Below are 17,588 nucleotides of genomic sequence, written 5' to 3' on the forward strand. Positions count from 1 at the left end.
AGTGTCTTGGGAAGCACAAGAGGCTATATTTCAGGAAGTTTCCCTTTCTTTTTTTTTTTTTTTTTTTTTTGGCCATTCCTGGGCCTTGGACTCAGGGCCTGAGCACTGTCCCTGGCTTCTTCCCGCTCAAGGCTAGCACTCTGCCACCTGAGCCACAGCACCCCTTCTGGCCGTTTTTCCATATATGTGGTGCTGGGGAATCGAACCAAGAGCTTCATGTGTAGGAGGCAAGCACTCTTGCCACTAGGCCATATTCCCAGCCCTCCCTTTCTATTTTTGATAGGTTGCGTTAGAAGTAAGGAAGGGCTGGGTTGAGGGCATAGTTCAGTAGAGAGCGTTTCAAATAGTGAGCACAGGGCTCTGGATTCAATTTTCACCACTGTAAACAACAACAAAACAAAAACAAAGAGCTGTACACTGGTGACTTATACCTTTAATCCTAGCTACTCAGGAGACTGAGATCTGAGGTTCTTGGTTGGAAGCCAATCAAGGTAGACAAATCTGAAAGACCTTTATCTCCAATTAACCAGAAAAAAAAACAAAAACCAGAAGTGGAGGTGGGGCTCTAGTGATAGAGCACCAGCCATAAATAAAAAAGCCAGAGAGGGAGAGACAGAGACAGAGACAGAGACTGACAGACAGAGAGACAGAGACAGACAGACACAGAGAGGCAGACAGAAAGAGTTGAAAGGCAGGAAGGGTATTTTTTTCTTGTCAGCAGCTGGAGCTTCCTAATAGCCATTTTGCTTCCTGCCTGGCCCATTCCTTTCTCAGCAAGTTCTGGATCCCAGAAAAGGAGTAGGGATATCAGGGCACAAATAAGTCACAGCAGTGCTCTGGAGGAAGAGGGAGGCTCCTCTGCACTTCCCTTTCCTGCAGGCCTGCTGTGGTTTTCATGATGTCATCCATTCATCATTGTGAGCTGATTGGTCACCCCAGGGCTTGGCCAGCTGCCCAAGGCCAGAAGGGAAGAGAGAGATCCCAGGACAACTGTGCAGCAGGCCCCTGAGCATGTGCAGAAATGTTGACATCAGTTCTACCTAGAAAATCTTGGAGGAAATCGAAGACAGTAAAAGTCACAAGATCTTATCCAACCTTCTCTTCCCTCAATGCTTGGGGAGAATTCAGGGGCCTCTTGCCTGTGGATGGGGAACCAAACCCTGGAGTAGGCCTGGGTGTGGAGGAGGGACTGCTCTGCCAGATGATTCATTCTCCAGAATTCAACCTGTTTCCTCAGTCAGTGGTGTTTGAAAGCAACTTTGTCCAGGTACTCTTACATGGCTCAGAACAGCACTCCTTGATTCTTCTGTATTCCCAAACTATGACAATCATCTCCACAAATGGAGAAGAAGCTAGGGGCCTAGAATACAAGGCTTCTTGTAAGGGCCAGAGCTTCTACATCAGAGGAGAATGGTCAGCACTTCTCTGCTATGAGGGGAGGGCTTGGTATCTGAACCCTCAATTTGCTTCATTCTCAACCTGGCACTTGAAGCCAGATGAACAGGAGGCAGTAAAAGCAGATGGCCTTTGGGGTCAGGAACTGAAATGCTGACTGGTGGAAAGAACAGCAGCTGGAGACCCAGAGAAATGTCATCTTAGATTCCACTTCTTTGCTTTCTTGTGGGGAGCAAAACCTGCACACTTGGAACCCATTTTCTTTATTTTGTGTGCTTGGGTTATTTATTTACTTATTTTTTACAGTTTTGTTATGTAGTCCAGTGTGGCCTTAAAACTTTTGATCCACCTACCTCTGCCTTCTTAATGCTGAGACTATAGGCCACCATGCCTAGCTTTCCTTTTTCTGTATTTGGGAGATTTGATAGATCTGAGGATGAAATGAAAACACAGCAAACAAAGGTGCCTGGTCTAACCAGCACTTAGTGTGCTTTTGCAGACAGAACTAGAATAAACTGAGCTATGAAACTGGAAGGGACATTCTCACTAGTTGGAAGTGCAAAAAACAGAAACATCATGAGGATGTTTTTAAAAGAAAAGTCAGTATACAATCCAGGGGAGGAGGATCCATAGATAAACAATAGATGATAAGGATGTCCCAGCTTTATAATTCTTGTGAGCAGTTGATATATGAGATGATGAGAGTTTTTAGGCCAACATAGGTTAAAATACTTGTCAACAGCAATAATTTCTTCACCACTGCTACAAGACATCTGGCAATGCCTGGAGACCTTTCTGGTTGTCACAATTTGAGTGGTGGGGGGGAGTCACTATTCGCATTTAGGGGGTAGAGGCAGAGGATGCTGCCAACCAGTCTTCAGTGCATAGTATAGCCTTCCCTACAACAATGAATTATCTTAACAATACTGAGTTGAGAAATCCTAGGCTAAAAGACACTGCTGCTTCTGTCCAATACTCAGGCTGTGTTTGGGGGTTGCATTATAGGTCAAAAGGAGAAGAAACTGGATAAAAATCTACAAATCCTCCAACACCATGGCCCTTGGGGTGACCTCTTCTGTGCCCTGTCTGCCCCTTCCTAACATCCTCCTCATGGCTAGTGTCAAATGGCATCATGGGCAGAGCCAAACATGGAATAGACCACCTACAGCCCCAAAGATCAATCTAAAGAGGTGAGCAACTTGGATGGGAATGCAGGACAAGTGGGTTAAAGGGCAGAGCTGAAGTGAAGGTTGCGGTGGGGGTGGGGGGTGCAGAAAAAGTGCTTAGCCAGTGGTTGGGATACTTGAAGCACTTATGTACAATGCAGACACATTAAAACATTCTTTAAGATTCAGACTCAGTAGATGTGGAGTGTGGCCCTGGAATCTGCCATTCCTACCCTGTCATGATTTTCCTGCTGGCCCCCCTTGGAACCCACTTGAGGGAGACAGCCTAGGAGTTAAGACACTAAAACTATGGGGTTTTGCCATCTTGTTATATTTATTACCTTTAAGTGGTTGTATAAATGGGTTACCATTCAACATGTCAGTTAATGAGGATAATACATTTTGATCACCCCTTGGGTTTTGCAATTTCCTTCTAGACAGCACAAAGGGAGCTGGCTCATATGTCCAACTCATCCATTCATTAACTTTAATGCCTCCATAACTCTACCTAAAGGAAATCTTAAGGAGCTGGCTTTGAATTTACTAATAGTCTATTAGGTCTGTGGGTTTGCCAAAGATTCAGTGGAGAGGTTGGCCAATGAGGGTTTTCCTGGCCTTCCAGGAACATCTAGAAACTCCTGAGATGGTCAGCAGATCGTTTAAGGAGATTATAAACATCAAAGAGGGTTATTGAGGTCTTCTGGTCTTGAGGAGAGTCCCTTATTTTAATTAAGATAGAGTTGCATCAGAAGCAATGGGGTTGTCAATGTGTCTTCCTGGTGCCTTTAGGATTCTCCCATTGAAGTTTGTGGAGCTGCGGGTCTGTGACCGCCTTCAACGCGTCCTGCGGTTAAGGACAGTCACAGAGAAGATCTACTATTTAAAGCTCCACCCAGACCATCCTGATACTGTCTTCCGCTTCTGGATCCGACTGGTTCAAATTCTGCATAAGGGCCTGTCTATTACCACCAAAGACCCTAGCATCCTTGTCACTCACTGCTTGGTACCCAAGAACTGCTGTAGCCCATCTGGAGACTCTAAGGTAACGTAGCACCATTGCCAGCCTTCAGCCATGGCAGAGATGAAAGGAACACCTTAGACCAGCTCCTAGCGAGCAACCTGGAGAGGCTTTATTGAATAATATTCATAACTATAAAATTCACTGTGTACATTCAGTGTATAGTTATGCGACCATGACCACAGTCCAGTTTTAGGAAATGTCTATCACAGAGAAAACTTCCCTCTTGTCCCTTTGTAGTCTTTCCTTATTTCTATTCCTAGCTTTAGGCAACCACTGATCTGTTTTCCCCTCTGCGAAGTCAACTTACTTAGACATTTCATGTAAATTGAATCACAATAGACGGTGTTTTGTTTCTGGCTTTTTTTTTTTTTGGCCAGTCCTGGGGCTTGGACTCAGGGCCTGAGCACTGTCCCTGGCTTCTTTTTGCTCAAGGCTAGCACTCTGCCACTTGAGCCACAGCGCCACTTCTGGCCATTTTCTGTATATGTGGTGCTGGGGAATCGAACTCAGGGCCTAATGTATATGAGGCAGGCACTCTTGCCACTAGGCCATATCCCCAGCCCCCTGGCTTTTGTTTTAAGTACAATGTTTTACAAGTTCATCCATTTAATGGCATGAAACCAACTCTGGGAAGAGTCACAAACCATTAGTAGTTCATTCCTTTTCATTGTAGAGTAGCAGCACTTTGTTACAGACATACCACATTTTGTTTATCCATTCATCAGTTGATGGACTTTTTTTTTTTTGCCAGTTCGAGGCTGTGATGAATACTGCTGATGTGAACATTTGTGTATAAACTGTTTTGTAGACATGCTTTCATTGGTCTTAGGTAGATGCCATTTCCGCGTGGCTATATGGAAAGTGTATATTTAAACTTTAAAGAAATGGGCAAACTCTTCTCCAAAGTAGTTATTTTTTGCATTGCCACCAACAATGCAAAAGGGTTTCAGTTTCTCCATATCCTCACCACCACTGATACTATCTTTTAAAATTATAATCATTCTAGCAGGCATATATGTGTGTATATGTGTGTGTGTGGTTATCATTTGGATTTCCCTAATGATTTATGACATTAAGCCTCTTTTCATAGGCTTTGCTGTTATTCATAAGTTGTCTTCGGTGAAATGTCCAGTCAAATTGTTTGCTCACTTTAAAACTAGGTTTTCCTTTTTATTGAGTTCTAAGAGTTCTTTGAATATTCTGGACCTATGCCCTTTATTAAATATGTGACCTGCAAATGTTTCCTCCCAGTCTGTCTGTAAATAATCTTCTTCTTCTGTCCTCTTCCTCTTCCCCCTGTACTTCCTCCTCTCCTCCTCCTCTTTTTCTGTGCTGGAACTGGGGCATGAACTCAGACCATGGGCACTGTCCCTGATGTTTTGTATTCAAGGATGGAGCTTTACCACTTGAGCCACAGCTCTACTTCTGGCTTTTTATTTTTTGTTTTGCCAGTCCTGGGGCTTGGACTGGGGGCCTGAGCACTGTCCCTGGCTTCTTTTTGCTCAAGGCTAGCACTCTATCTCTTGGGCCACAGTGCCACTTCTGGCTTTTTCTATGTATGTGGTGCTGAGGAATCTAACCCAGGGCTTCATGTATGGGAGGCAAGCACTCTACCGGTAAGCCACATTCCCAGGCTGCTACTTTTGGCTTTTTGATGGTTGAATTGGTGATAAATCTCTCAGACTTTCCTGCTGGGCTGGCTTCACACTGTGATCTACAGATTTTGGCTGCCTTTGAATGATTACAGGCATAAGCAACCAGTACTGGACTTGACATTGGGCTTTGTTAAATGTTTTTCTGCAGCTCTGAAGATGATCATGTGGTTATCCTTTATCTCATTGATGTAGTATTTTACATTAATCGATTGTTTGGTGTTAATTGAACCTATGATCCTATAATAAATTCTTTTAAAAATTTATTGTCAAGGTGATGTACAGAGGGGTTACAGTTACATAAGGTAGTAAGTACATTTCTTGTCATAAATAAATTCTATTTGTTCATGACATACATATTTTTTGTACATTACTAGATTCAGTCTGCTAGCATTTTGTTAAGGATTTTTGCATTATGTTCATGAGGGATACTGGTGTATAGCGTTCTTGTGATATCTGTATAAAACTCTGTCTTTGGCATCCAATTAATATTAGCCTCATGAGTTGGTAAGGAATTTTTATTACTGCTTTAAATACTTGACAGATTCCAACAGTGAAGCCACTTAGGGCTTTTTGTGCCAGGCTTTTGAGCATGAAGAATATAAACCTGATTTGAGCCACAATATGTATTCCATGAGGGCAGAGATTTTTCTCTTTCTACTGCTCTGTGCCTACATAGTATTCAATAAACAGTAAAAGAATGAATGAAGGAATGAAGGAATGAATGAATATGGGCAGACTGTACAAATGGAGTACCTCTGAGATGTCAAAGGCAAGAGGAAATAAAACATTTTTTCAATGTTTATTCAGTTCTTATACGCTACTCAATAAAGTAAGATTTATTAGTAGGAATGGATTATCTACTAAATTATGTTAACAAGTATCAGTGAAGATACCTTTAGAGCATCAAAGGATATTTATATCAATACATGAGATACAGTTTCAGAATCGTCTCCATGGGCAGTCTGGATCATGATAGTAGGAAAATGCAGAGACCCTGAGGCCTCAACCACTTGTTTGTTTGTTCTTCCTACAGTTAGTTCAGAAGAAACCCAAAGCCTCCCAGCCCAGTGAGAGCCTCATGCAGCTGATGGCCAAGGGGGAGAGCGAGGCCCTCTCCCAGATCTTTGCTGACTTGCACCAGCAGAACCAGTACAGGTACATGACTAAAATCAAGCGGTGGCAGAGGCAGAAGGACCATGAGTTTGGGATTAGCTGGGGCTATATAGCAAGGCCCTCCCAGTGCCTTCCCCACTCCACCCCCCCCCCAAAAAAAATCAGACCAGTCTGAGACATCCCTTCCTACAGGGCAGACAGTCTGGGCCGTGAGACTCTTGCTTGGGGAGCACAGGGAGGGGTGGGCCATCCTGCCACACACAATCTTGCCTTTATCCTTAACTCAGGGCAACACTCCCTGGCACCTTTGGCTTTGGCCTCCTTTTCCATACAGCATGAAAGGCTTGATTTCCAGAGTTTTATAAAGAATGAAAAAAAAGAATGAGCTATTATTATTATTATTATTATTATTATTGCTGGTCCTGGGGCCTGGGCACTGTCTCTGAGCTTCATTTTGCTCAGGGCAAGCACTCTACTACTTGAGCCACAACTCCATGTCTGACTTTTTTGGGTAGTTTATTGGAGATAGGAGTCTCATGGAGTCTCCTGCCTGGGCTGACTTCAAACCTCAATCATCAGATCTCAGCCTTCTGAGTAGCTACGATTACAGGTGTGAGCCACTGATACCTGGCTCAATTTCCCCCCTTTTTACAAGAGTTAAAAACTAGGCCAGAAAGATTATGTAACCTGCCCAAGGCTAAGCAAATAACCAAATAGCACCAAGGGCAGGAGAAAATCTAGGCTTTAGTCCAGAGGGGTTTTTTTGGTTGTTTTATTTCCCCCCTAAGAAGTGCGTGCTCATGCACGTGCGCTGATCCTGGGGCTTGAACTAAGGGCCTGGGTGCTGTTATTTTTTAATTCAGTTATAGTTCTATAGAGAAATAACCAAAACATTGTTTAAAACCCTGCCTACAGACGGGTTCCATATATCTACTTACTTGGCTTCTTCACAAGAGCTTCTGTGCTTATTTTCTAAAGTTATAATCTGTCCATGGTAAAGACCTATCTTCTCCATGCCTGAGGAAAACAAATCCCTGTATGTATAGAATACTTAGTGCTGAGTCTAAAGACTGGTTGGTATGAGACAGGAACTGAGAACACTTAGACTAGAGAGTAAGTACTACAACCAGAAGGCAAAGATAAAGTGGGATTTAATGCATGCCATTTGTTTAAGGGCCCAAGTCACTTCTCCAACTGTGGCCTTGTATACTCTGCTTAACTTTTCTGGGTTTTAGTTTCTAGAGTCACAAAATTGAAATAATATTCCAATTTCATCTAGACATTGTCTGAATCCAATGAACTTGTAAACATCCAGCACTTAATGTACTTAGCATGCTACTTAACAAATTTAGAAGCAGGTATAAGTAAACTCTCACTAAATATTAAGTTGCATTATTAACTATGACTAGGGTTGGAAGTAGAAAAGTGTTAAGACAAGAAAAGGACATTGGGTACCAGTGGCTCATACCTGTAATCCTAGGTACTCAGAAGGCTGAGATCTAAGGATCACGGTTTAAAGCCTGCCCAGACAGAAAAATAAGACGCTTATCTCCGATTAACCACCAAAAAAGCCAGAAGGATTACAGAAATGAGTTAATGGTGCCACGCAAAAATAGTTTTAAATTACTAAGAGACATTTTCGTAATTTGGTCAACATCTCATTGACCACAACTCAGTCCAATGACCACACCCAGGGCAAAGGAGGCTTGGAAATTTATTCTCCTTTAGACACTTGCTCCAATAAAATTAAGTGCTTTGCCTCTCAAGGAAGAAGGGAAAAAGGGGTGATTGGAGGCCTATTGACAATGCTATCTCTAGCAGCACTGATAGCCTTTATGTGGCTGGAAGGTCAGAGGAAACAGCTGATAAAGGATGGAGAAGAGTCAGGCAGATTGAGGGAACAAACTTGTGTAAGGCTGAGGCTCTACCTAAAGGAAGAAGTCTGGTGCACTTAGAGAAATAGAGAAAGACCAAATGTGAAAGAGCAGGTGGTGGTAGACAAGACTAAGAAGTGATTAGGAGCCTGGCCAGGCCAGGTCTGGAAAGCCATGCAGAGGGATTAGTAGTTTAGTGGAGTGGGAGCCTTAGCAGCACTTTTTTTTTTTTTTTTTTGCCAGTCCTGGGGCTTGGACTCAGGGCCTGAGCACTGTCTCTAGCTTCTTTTTTTGTTCAAGGCTAGCACTCTCCCACTTGAGCCACTTCTGGCTTTTTCTGTTTGTGTGGTGCTGAGGAATCGAACCCAGGACTTCATGCATGCTAAGCAAGTACTGTACTGCTAAGCCACATTCCCAGCCCCCTTAGCAGCATTTTTAACAGAGAGGTGACTTGGTTATACATTTTGAAAAGGTCATTCTAGCTATTGCAGTGACAGCCAAGTCTGAGACATACCAGTTAGGAAGGTCAGGCAAACAAGTTCTATTCTGGCATATGCAAAATCAGTCCGAGGGATGCAAGGATAAAGGGATGTCATTGTTAACTCGGTAATTGTTCTCCTCCTCCTACTTCTCTTAAATTACCCAGAAGGCATCTCTGAGTGATGATTTTTTTTTCCTCATTCAGGAAGGCTCCAGTCTGGCTCCAACTGTAATCCACTTTTGCCTATTAGCAATAACACATGACTTAACAGTAAATAAAATACATGGTTGAGATGCAGGATGCAACAGACAGAGTCACATCCTTCCTCCTCAGCAAAATTAGCAGCATGGGCTCTGCTACCTAGTTATCCCATCCCTTTTTACTTCTGGAAATTGAATATGCATTGCACCCACCCAATATAGCCACAGCTGGCCCTTTCCATATTTATAGCTGGCTGTCTCTAAAGCTATTGCATCAGACAGGAAAAAGCAAACTAGGATTAAGGTTTGAAATAGGAGTGTAATGTTTCATTCCTTTAACTTGTCATCTTTATTTCCTTGATCCTGAAATGACTGGAGTTCTAGGAGCAGCAAAAAGATGGAGAACAACAAGAGCAGCTCAGGTAAGATGGGGGACGTAGGGCACCATGCCTTCGAGCCCTGCTGTGCAGGGGCAGGAATCAGCTTGCCTGCAGTTCACCTCCTGATTTCCCAGGAGCCATCAGGAATGCCATCATTCCATGGCATAGCTGGAACCCCTTTGAATTCTTTTGTCACCACAGTCAATCTGGTAGCATATCCTATGTATTTCTTTCCTTAAGATTTTTTTGTTTGTTTGCTGTGTGTGTGTGTGTGTGTGTGTGTGTGTGTGTGTGTGCATGCGCACGCACGTGCTGGTGATAGGGCCTAAACTCAGAACCTGGGAGCTATCCCTGAACCGTTTTGCTCAAGACTAACACTCCACCACTCAAGCCACAGTGCCACTTTCTGCTTTTGTTGGTTAGTTGAAGAGTCTCATGGACTTTCCTGCCCAGACTAGCTTTAACCTGGATCCTCAGATCTCAGCTTCCCGTAATCTTCAGCTAGGATTACAGGTGTGAACCATGAGAGCCCAGCTGAAATGGGTTTTGGTTTTTTTTTGGCCAATCCTGGGCCTTGGACTCAGGGCCTGAGCACCATCCCTGGCTTCTTCCCGCTGAGCCACAGCGCCCCTTCTGGCCGTTTTCCATATATGTGGTGCTGGGGAATCGAACCGAGAGCCTCATGTGTAGGAGGCAAGCACTCTTGCCACTAGGCCATATTCCCAGCCCTGAAATGTTTTTATACTCTTCATTTCAACTCTCCAGACCTCACTGGAGCACAGCTTTTCTTACCTAAAGCTTACAGTAACCATTTGGTTATTTTTCCATTGGTTTGTTCAAGTCACACACCAAGCGCCTTTGTAAGTGCCAATCACTGTGCAGGTTTGGGGGGTTACCATGTACAAAGATGCTGTGCCCCTTTAAGGGAATTATGTGGTAGAGCCACACGGGCAAATACAAAAATAATTTTTTTTTCTTGCCGTTCCTGGGGCTTGGACTCTGGGCCTGAGCACTGTCCCTGGTTCTTTTTGATCAAGGCTAGCACTCTACTTCTTGAGTCACAGTGCCACTTCCAGCCTTTTCTGTTTATGTGGTGCTGATGAATTGCACCCATGGCTTTGTGCATGCTAGGCAAGCACTCTACCACTAAGCCACACTCCCAGCCCCCAAAATAATCTTAAAAAAAAATCTTTCCTCCTACAACATTCAAAGCTCATGCCTGGGGCAACAAAGACTCACAAAGAATGCTGGCTCAGGAGGCTGGATGTCTGAGCAGTCGCAGAGGGTGATGTTTGTGTAAGCTGGCTAAACAGATAACAGCCATCTATCTGAGGGAGCATGACATATCCTACAAGTAGCAGCTGGTTCTCTATACCCAGGTTTTAGTCTACTACAAATCTGCTGAGTCTGGCATGCACAGTCCTAGAAAACTTCCTCAGCATTCCCCTCTCACCAGATTCCTCTTCCTCTGACTCATCACCTTCAACCCCAACCTGCTCCAGTCACACCTCCTCTAGCTTTCTGGTACCTCATCTCTGTCCACTACCTTCCCCCAGGCTCTACTCTATAAAGCCTCTGTCCTAAATCCTATACTTCATACCTGCTTGCCCCAATTTACCTCATTCCTTGTCATAAGCGAGCTCATTCTCTATTTCTTTTATAGGCTTAAGGTTTACATCTGTGACTTAGGCTAAATCCTATGCCTCTGAATTTGTCCACAGAAGCAAGGCCAGGGTACACAATGGAAGTTCAATAAATATTAATATAGCAGTCCACTAATAAATTAGATATCTAGATTGGCTTAGAAGACAGCTAGAACATCGTATTATATTTAGAAATTATACATCCTAGGGTATCATCCAAACCAGGACTTACAAATGCACATATCTACAGATGATATAAATAGAGGACATGGATGCTATATATGTGTATATATGATTATAACTGTGCCCTAAACTCTAGGATAATTAAAACAACACTTGGAAGCTCACATTTAGTTTTAGCACTAAGGAGACAATAAGGAGCAATAAGGAACAGTAGCAACAAGAAAATGAAGGTTTCAATTAAGGCTTCCACGAATTGCTGCTGTTTTGGAATACGCACAATATACGCAGGCCTGGGATGTCAAATACTTTGATTTTTAGAGAGGAACCAAAATATTCATAATTTTTAAATAGCACATTCCTCTGTCCCATTAAACAAAATGAATCAGAATAGATTAAAACTTAGTGTGCAAACAAGATGTAAAGGAGGCTGGGAATATGGCCTAGTGGCAAGAGTGCTTGACTCATATACATGAAGCCCTGGGTTCGATTCCCCAGTACCACATATACAGAAAACGGCCAGAAGTGGCGCTGTGGCTCAAGTGGCAGAGTGCTAGCCTTGAGCAAAGAGAAGCCAGGGACAGTGTTCAGGCCCTGAGTCCAAAGCCTAGGACTGGCAAAAAAAAAGATGTAAAGGAGACCAAAATCAGCCTGGAGGTTGTCACTCTGCTCATCACCCTTGTCCTGAGCAGAGTATGAGCACAGCCACACTTAGACTGACGGCTGTGTGTGATCTGTGACCTATTGCACAACACTTAGACTGATCGGCTGCGTATGATCTGTGACCCATTGCACAAGTGACTCATTTTTTTTGTTTTTACACATATATTCAAACATACATGTACATACCCAAAATGCATGAAATGAAGTTAGAGTCGAGGAACAGAAATAGAAAATATTCTGGGTTTCTGGAACTGGAGAAAACAGCTAGAATTTCAGGATACCTGGCACTGTGAAAACCACTATGTCTAAGATGTTCTCTAGGCTGATTTCTCCTCCACCCCAATACTGGGCTTTGAACTTGAGCCAAGTCCCCAGCCCTTTTTGCTTTCAGTTCTTTTTTGGATAAGAGCCTCTGATCACAATTCTCTTATCTATAGCCTCCTGGGTAGCTGGGATTGCAGGTATACACCACCATGCCCACCTTAGTTTTGTTCTTATTGCTGAAATAGTGTCTTGTGTTTTGCCTGACTGGCTTTGGACCATAATCTTCTTGATTGCTGCCTCTGCAATAGTTATGTTTATAGGCATGAGACACCATACCCAATCAAATCCTCCTATCTTCAATTAACCAGCAAAAAGCTGGAAATACAAGTATGGCTCAAGTGGTAGAGTGCCAGATTTGGGCAAAAAACTCAAGGGCACAAGGTTCTGAGTTCAAGACGTAGTACTAGCACAAAAAAACAAAATGTAGATTCAAATTAATTAGGCCTGAGGAGTATTGCTTGAGACAGTGAATTCTAACATGCTCCCAGGTGATGCCAAGGTTTCAGCCTATACTTTGAATTGCTAGGGTCAAGAGGATAACAACGGACTGGTTTGGATCTTCTGAGTTCAAAGCCATTTCCAGTTCTGCTAGTCAAATCCCCTGAGAAAGTTTATTCAGTTAACCTGTCCCAACCATGGTGGTTCTCTGCTATTGCTGGGACTGCCTTGTTCATATGACGTAATGGTAAGAACATGGACTGTTTGACATTGAATACTGACTCTGCTTCCTCATAATGTTGATCACTTGTAAGCCAATCAACCTCTCTAAGCTTCAGAGATCTCCATAAATGGGGATTATGGCAGTGCTGCCTTTATGGAGATGTTATGAGGGAAAAAAAGAGCAGAATGCATGTGTACTATCTGGGCACTGGTGCCTCACGCTTACAATCCTATCAAGAAGCTGAGATCTAAGGATCACAGTTCAAAGCCAGCCATACAGGAAAGTCCATGAGACTCATCTCAGTCAAAAGAAGCTGTTAGTGGAGGTGTGGCCCAAGTAGTAGAGTGCTAGCCATGAGTGAAAAAGCTAAGAAACACCAGGCTCTGAGTTCAAGCCCCAGTATTGGTGAGTGTGTGTGTGTACTTGTCCAGAAAAGCACCTCTTGCCTGTTGGTGCTACAAGTGTCCTATGAATCAGAATCTAAAAACAAAAACGCATTCTTTTTTTCTTGACCAGAGAGCGATAATCCCTGTGAAGATTGTATCCCTTGCACCCGGGACCTCAGTTGGAGGGACTCGTTCACTTTTGGAGAGTGGGAAAGAGAGAACCCTTCTGGGCTACAACCCCTCTCGCTCCTCAGCACTTTGGCTGCCTGCACTGGGCCCCAGCTGGCCCCACTCATAGGTAAGACAACAGGATGGATCTGGGTACCACCATGGGATAACCTCAGGGCTAGGATCAGATTCTAAGGTCCTGAGGGTGATTCCAGAATGATATGGGCTGGGGAAGGGAGATCCTGACCACAGTGACCTCAACCTTCTTTTCTCCTGTCCTGTTCCTCTTTTTTTTTCTTTTTTGCCTCCAACGGTGCAGAGTGAAACCCTGCAGTGTGGCACCTCCAGAGCGCCGAGAGTTCCTGCTAGTGGCTCTAAAGGGACAGGCACTACTAGAATGAAGCGCTTGCAGCAAGAGCTCTTTCTTTTCTTGCTGTGCGGAGGCCCGAGGGCTTCCTCTGGGGAGCTTCTGCGGGCCCTTCTCATTTTCTTCTCCCTCCCTAGAGCTCTTGATGGCCTTCTTTCTGAGGGGTTGGGGGTACATGGAGGGAAAAGCTAAACTTTCCCTGGGGCTGCAGCCTTTCTCTCTCCATACTCTAAGCTTTCACATCTATTATTCAGTTAACAAGCATTCATGAAGCATCTCCTACATGTTATATCTGACAGATAGAGTCCCTGTGGTGGTGGGGTAATTGGAATTCCTGTTATTGTGCCAATACTAGGGCCTGAACTCAAGGCTTGGAGTTCTTGCTGAGCTTTTTTTGCTCAAGGCTGGTGCTTGTGCTATACCTCCATGTCCATGTTTTTACTGGTTAATTGGAGATAAGGGTCTCTTGGATTTGTCCACACAGACTAGCTTTGAACTGTGATTCTCAGATCTCAGCCTCCTAAGTAGCTAGGATTATAGATGTGAACGGACAGCACCATGCAAGTTTCCTCCCCCTCCTCCTCCTTTCCTCAGTACCTGTGTTTGAACTCCACTCAGCTTGATTGCTTGCTTGGCTGGAGCTCTACCACTCCAGACATGCCTCCAGCCCTATTTTTGATGGTTATTTTGGAGATGGACTCTCAAAGAATTATCTGCCTGGGTTGGCTTTGTACTGAGATCTTCTGGATCTCAGCCTGCTGAGTAGCCAGGATTATAGGCATGTGCCACTAGTGCCTGGCTAATTTAGGATGTAAACTATTCTGAATGAACTTCTCTTTAAGAGACCATAATTAACAACTATTAACCATTATTAACAAGAGACCATTATTAAAAATGGAAAGTTTAAACAATTAAAATAAGTGCAGTGTTTCTTCTATCTGCAGTTTTATTTTTTGAAGTTTCAATTACCTACATCAACTGCAATCCAAAAATATTAGATAAAGGCTGGGCACATGTGGTTCATGCCTGTAATCCTAGCTATTCAGGAGACTCAGATCTGAGAATCATGGCTCAAAGCCAGCCTGGGCAAGAAAGTCTGTAAGACCCTAAACTCCAATTAACCATCAAAAAAACCAGAAATGGAGCTGTGGCTCAAGTGGTAGAGCACCAGCTTTCAGTTGGAAAAAAAAAAAAAAAAGCTAAGGGGCAATGCCCAAACTTGACTTCAAGCTACTAGGACCAGCACAAAAGAAAAAAAAAATCTATATTTGAGAGAGAAATCACATGCATATAGCTCCTACTATAATTATTTAATTATTGCTATTCATTTCTTACCATTCTTAATTTGTAAATTAAACATTATCATAGGTATATATATGTAGGGGGAAAACATTATAGGGCTTGGTGCTATCTAAGGTTTCAGACATTCCCTTGCTCTAGGAATAAACTCCATAGATAAGGAGAGACTACTGTATCTATGAACCCACAGAAGAGTTCCCCAGGTAATGAATATACTACTGAACCCCCTCTTCTCTCCTGTCTCACAGGAAATTTTATATGATCTACCCTCTCACACTGGGGAGAGTCTTATGTAGCTCTCGCCCATACGGCTCTGCAACTTTCAGCTGGGTGGGGGGGTACTCTATCTGGACTGTGGGGAGGAGAAAGCTGCAACTAGGGGAAAACTAAAGTCATGATTGCACGCTGACAGCAGAGCCTTTCCCCACTCCAGCTGTGCCTCCCTCCACGCCCTCACCACTTCACATGAGCACAGCCCATCTCCATCCACTGACCAAGCAGGCACAGGAAGAAGGGCATACTCGCAGAATGGCTGGAACCAAAGAGACAGAGAAAAGAAATATAAGGAAAGCAAACCCTCTCCAGTGGAGAGGCGGACGAGAGCAAAATAGAGGTGATGAGGAAGGTGACAGGAGGAAGTCTGAGAAGAAGACAGACACAAAGAGAAACAACGGAAGGAAACAGAAGAGACGTGGGAGGAGAGAGAAAGAGGACCAGACAAGATACCTATCACTGAGAGATGCCTCATTAAGCTTCTATTTATCTAATTTAAAACTTGAAAGTAAAGCCATAGTAAAACAAAAAAAAGTGTCATTTCCTGTCTGCTCAGAGCCTCTGGAACAAGTAGGAGGTTCTTCTTTGGTTCTTCTTTTCCCTCTCCTTTATTTGTTATTTATATTGTGCCAGTCCTGGGACTTGAACTCAGGGCCTGGGCGCTGTCCCTTAGCTCTTTTACTCAAGACTAGTGCTCTACCACGTTAACCACGGATGCACTTCTGGTTTTTGGTGGTTAATTGGAGATAAATGTTTCATCAAGTTTCCTGCCCAGGCTGGCTTTGAACCATAATCTCCAGATCTCAGCCTCCTGAGTAGCTAGGATTACAGGTGTGAGCCAACAGTGTCCAGCAGACTCTCTACTCTGATTTAAGCTTAATGCTTAGCCTTGTTTGCTTCAGAGAAGAATACACAGGCTCAAAAATACAAGTAAAACTGAGGATCCCAAGTTTTACAATTTAGTGTTTATTAAACAGTGTCTACCAGGTGGCCCATGGACTGGCCTCTTGGTTTAAATTGCGCAATATTTCACATTCAATAAAATCCAGACTCTGCATGTTACAGAACAGCTGGCCAACTTCCATTGGAGTTTTTTGTTGTTGTTGTTTTGTGTTTGTTTGTTTGCTCTGTTTTAAGATATATTGGGAGCCATATGCCAGTGATTCACATCTGTAATCCTGACTCGGGAGGCTGATATCTGAAGATCACAGTTCAAAGCCCAGGCAGGGAAGTCCATGAGAATCTTATCTCCAACTAACTACAAGAAAGCCAGAAGTGGACCTGTTGCTCAAGTGGTACAGCACTAGCCTTGAGCAAAATAGTTCAGGGACAGTTCCTCAGGAGTTCAAGCCTCAGGGCTCCACTGCCTGCCACCCCCATACACATACACACTCATGCACACACTAAGATACACTAGGAAGGTCCTCAAGTGGTTTTTAGACAAAAATGGTTGGAGCGGATTATTAGAAGAAATCCAAGGACTAAACCTAGAAATTTCTAATTCTCAAAGATGATGGACAAATCTACAGAGAACTCAAAAAACTAAGCCCCTCCAAGCCCAATAAACCAATTAGGAAATGGGCAAAGGAGCTAAAGAGAGACTTCACAAGAGAAGAAATAAAAATGGCAAAGAAACATATGAGGAAATGTTCAACATCCCTGGTAGTAAAGGAAATGCAAATAAAAACAACCCTGTGATACCACCTCACCCCAGTTAGAATGGCCTATACTCTGAACTCAGGCAACAACAAATGCTGGAGGGGGTGCGGGGAAAGAGGAACCCTTCTCCATTGTTGGTGGGAGTGCAAATTAGTACAACCACTTTGGAGAACAATATAGAGGTTTCTCAAAAAGCTCAATATAGACCTACCCTATGACCCAGCCATACCACTCCTAGGCATCTATCCTAAACAGCAAACCCCAAGATATCAAAAAGACATTTGTACTTCCATGTTTATTGCGGCACAATTCACAATAGCCAAAATATGGAAACAACCCAGATGCCCCTCCACAGATGAATGGATCCAAAAAATATGGTACCTATACACAATGGAATACTACATAGCGATTAGGAATGGTGAAATATTGTTATTCGCAGGGAAATGGTCAGAACTCGAACAAATAATGTTGAGCGAGACAAGCCTAGAACACAGAAAACAAAGGGGCATGATCTCCCTGATATATGACTGCTAACAAAGGGAGACGGACAGACAGTAGAGACCAAGTCTGTGAAACCAAAAACTGCTTGTCAAATAGTATTTCCCACAGGATTGGGGCAGCGACCCAACAGTATGTAACTAAAATCAAACAATTACTCAACACATAAAGGTCAAAAATTG

At 43.4% G+C, this 17,588-nt stretch overlaps 1 protein-coding gene across 1 annotated transcript; it reads left to right on the top strand.

The window, feature by feature from the left end:
- Positions 1-962: 962 nt before the first annotated feature.
- Positions 963-15,710, top strand: Garin1b (golgi associated RAB2 interactor 1B). The gene is made up of 7 exons (XM_048337920.1): positions 963-1,267; positions 2,401-2,585; positions 3,351-3,603; positions 6,271-6,392; positions 9,290-9,327; positions 13,273-13,440; positions 15,225-15,710. The coding sequence occupies exons 1-7, from the start codon at positions 1,022-1,024 to the stop codon at positions 15,236-15,238; spliced, it is 1,026 nt and encodes a 341-aa protein (XP_048193877.1). The 5' UTR covers positions 963-1,021; the 3' UTR covers positions 15,239-15,710.
- Positions 15,711-17,588: the final 1,878 nt, after the last annotated feature.

Source organism: Perognathus longimembris, chromosome 2 (assembly GCF_023159225.1).
Source record: "Perognathus longimembris pacificus isolate PPM17 chromosome 2, ASM2315922v1, whole genome shotgun sequence".
Lineage (NCBI taxonomy): Eukaryota > Metazoa > Chordata > Mammalia > Rodentia > Heteromyidae > Perognathus > Perognathus longimembris.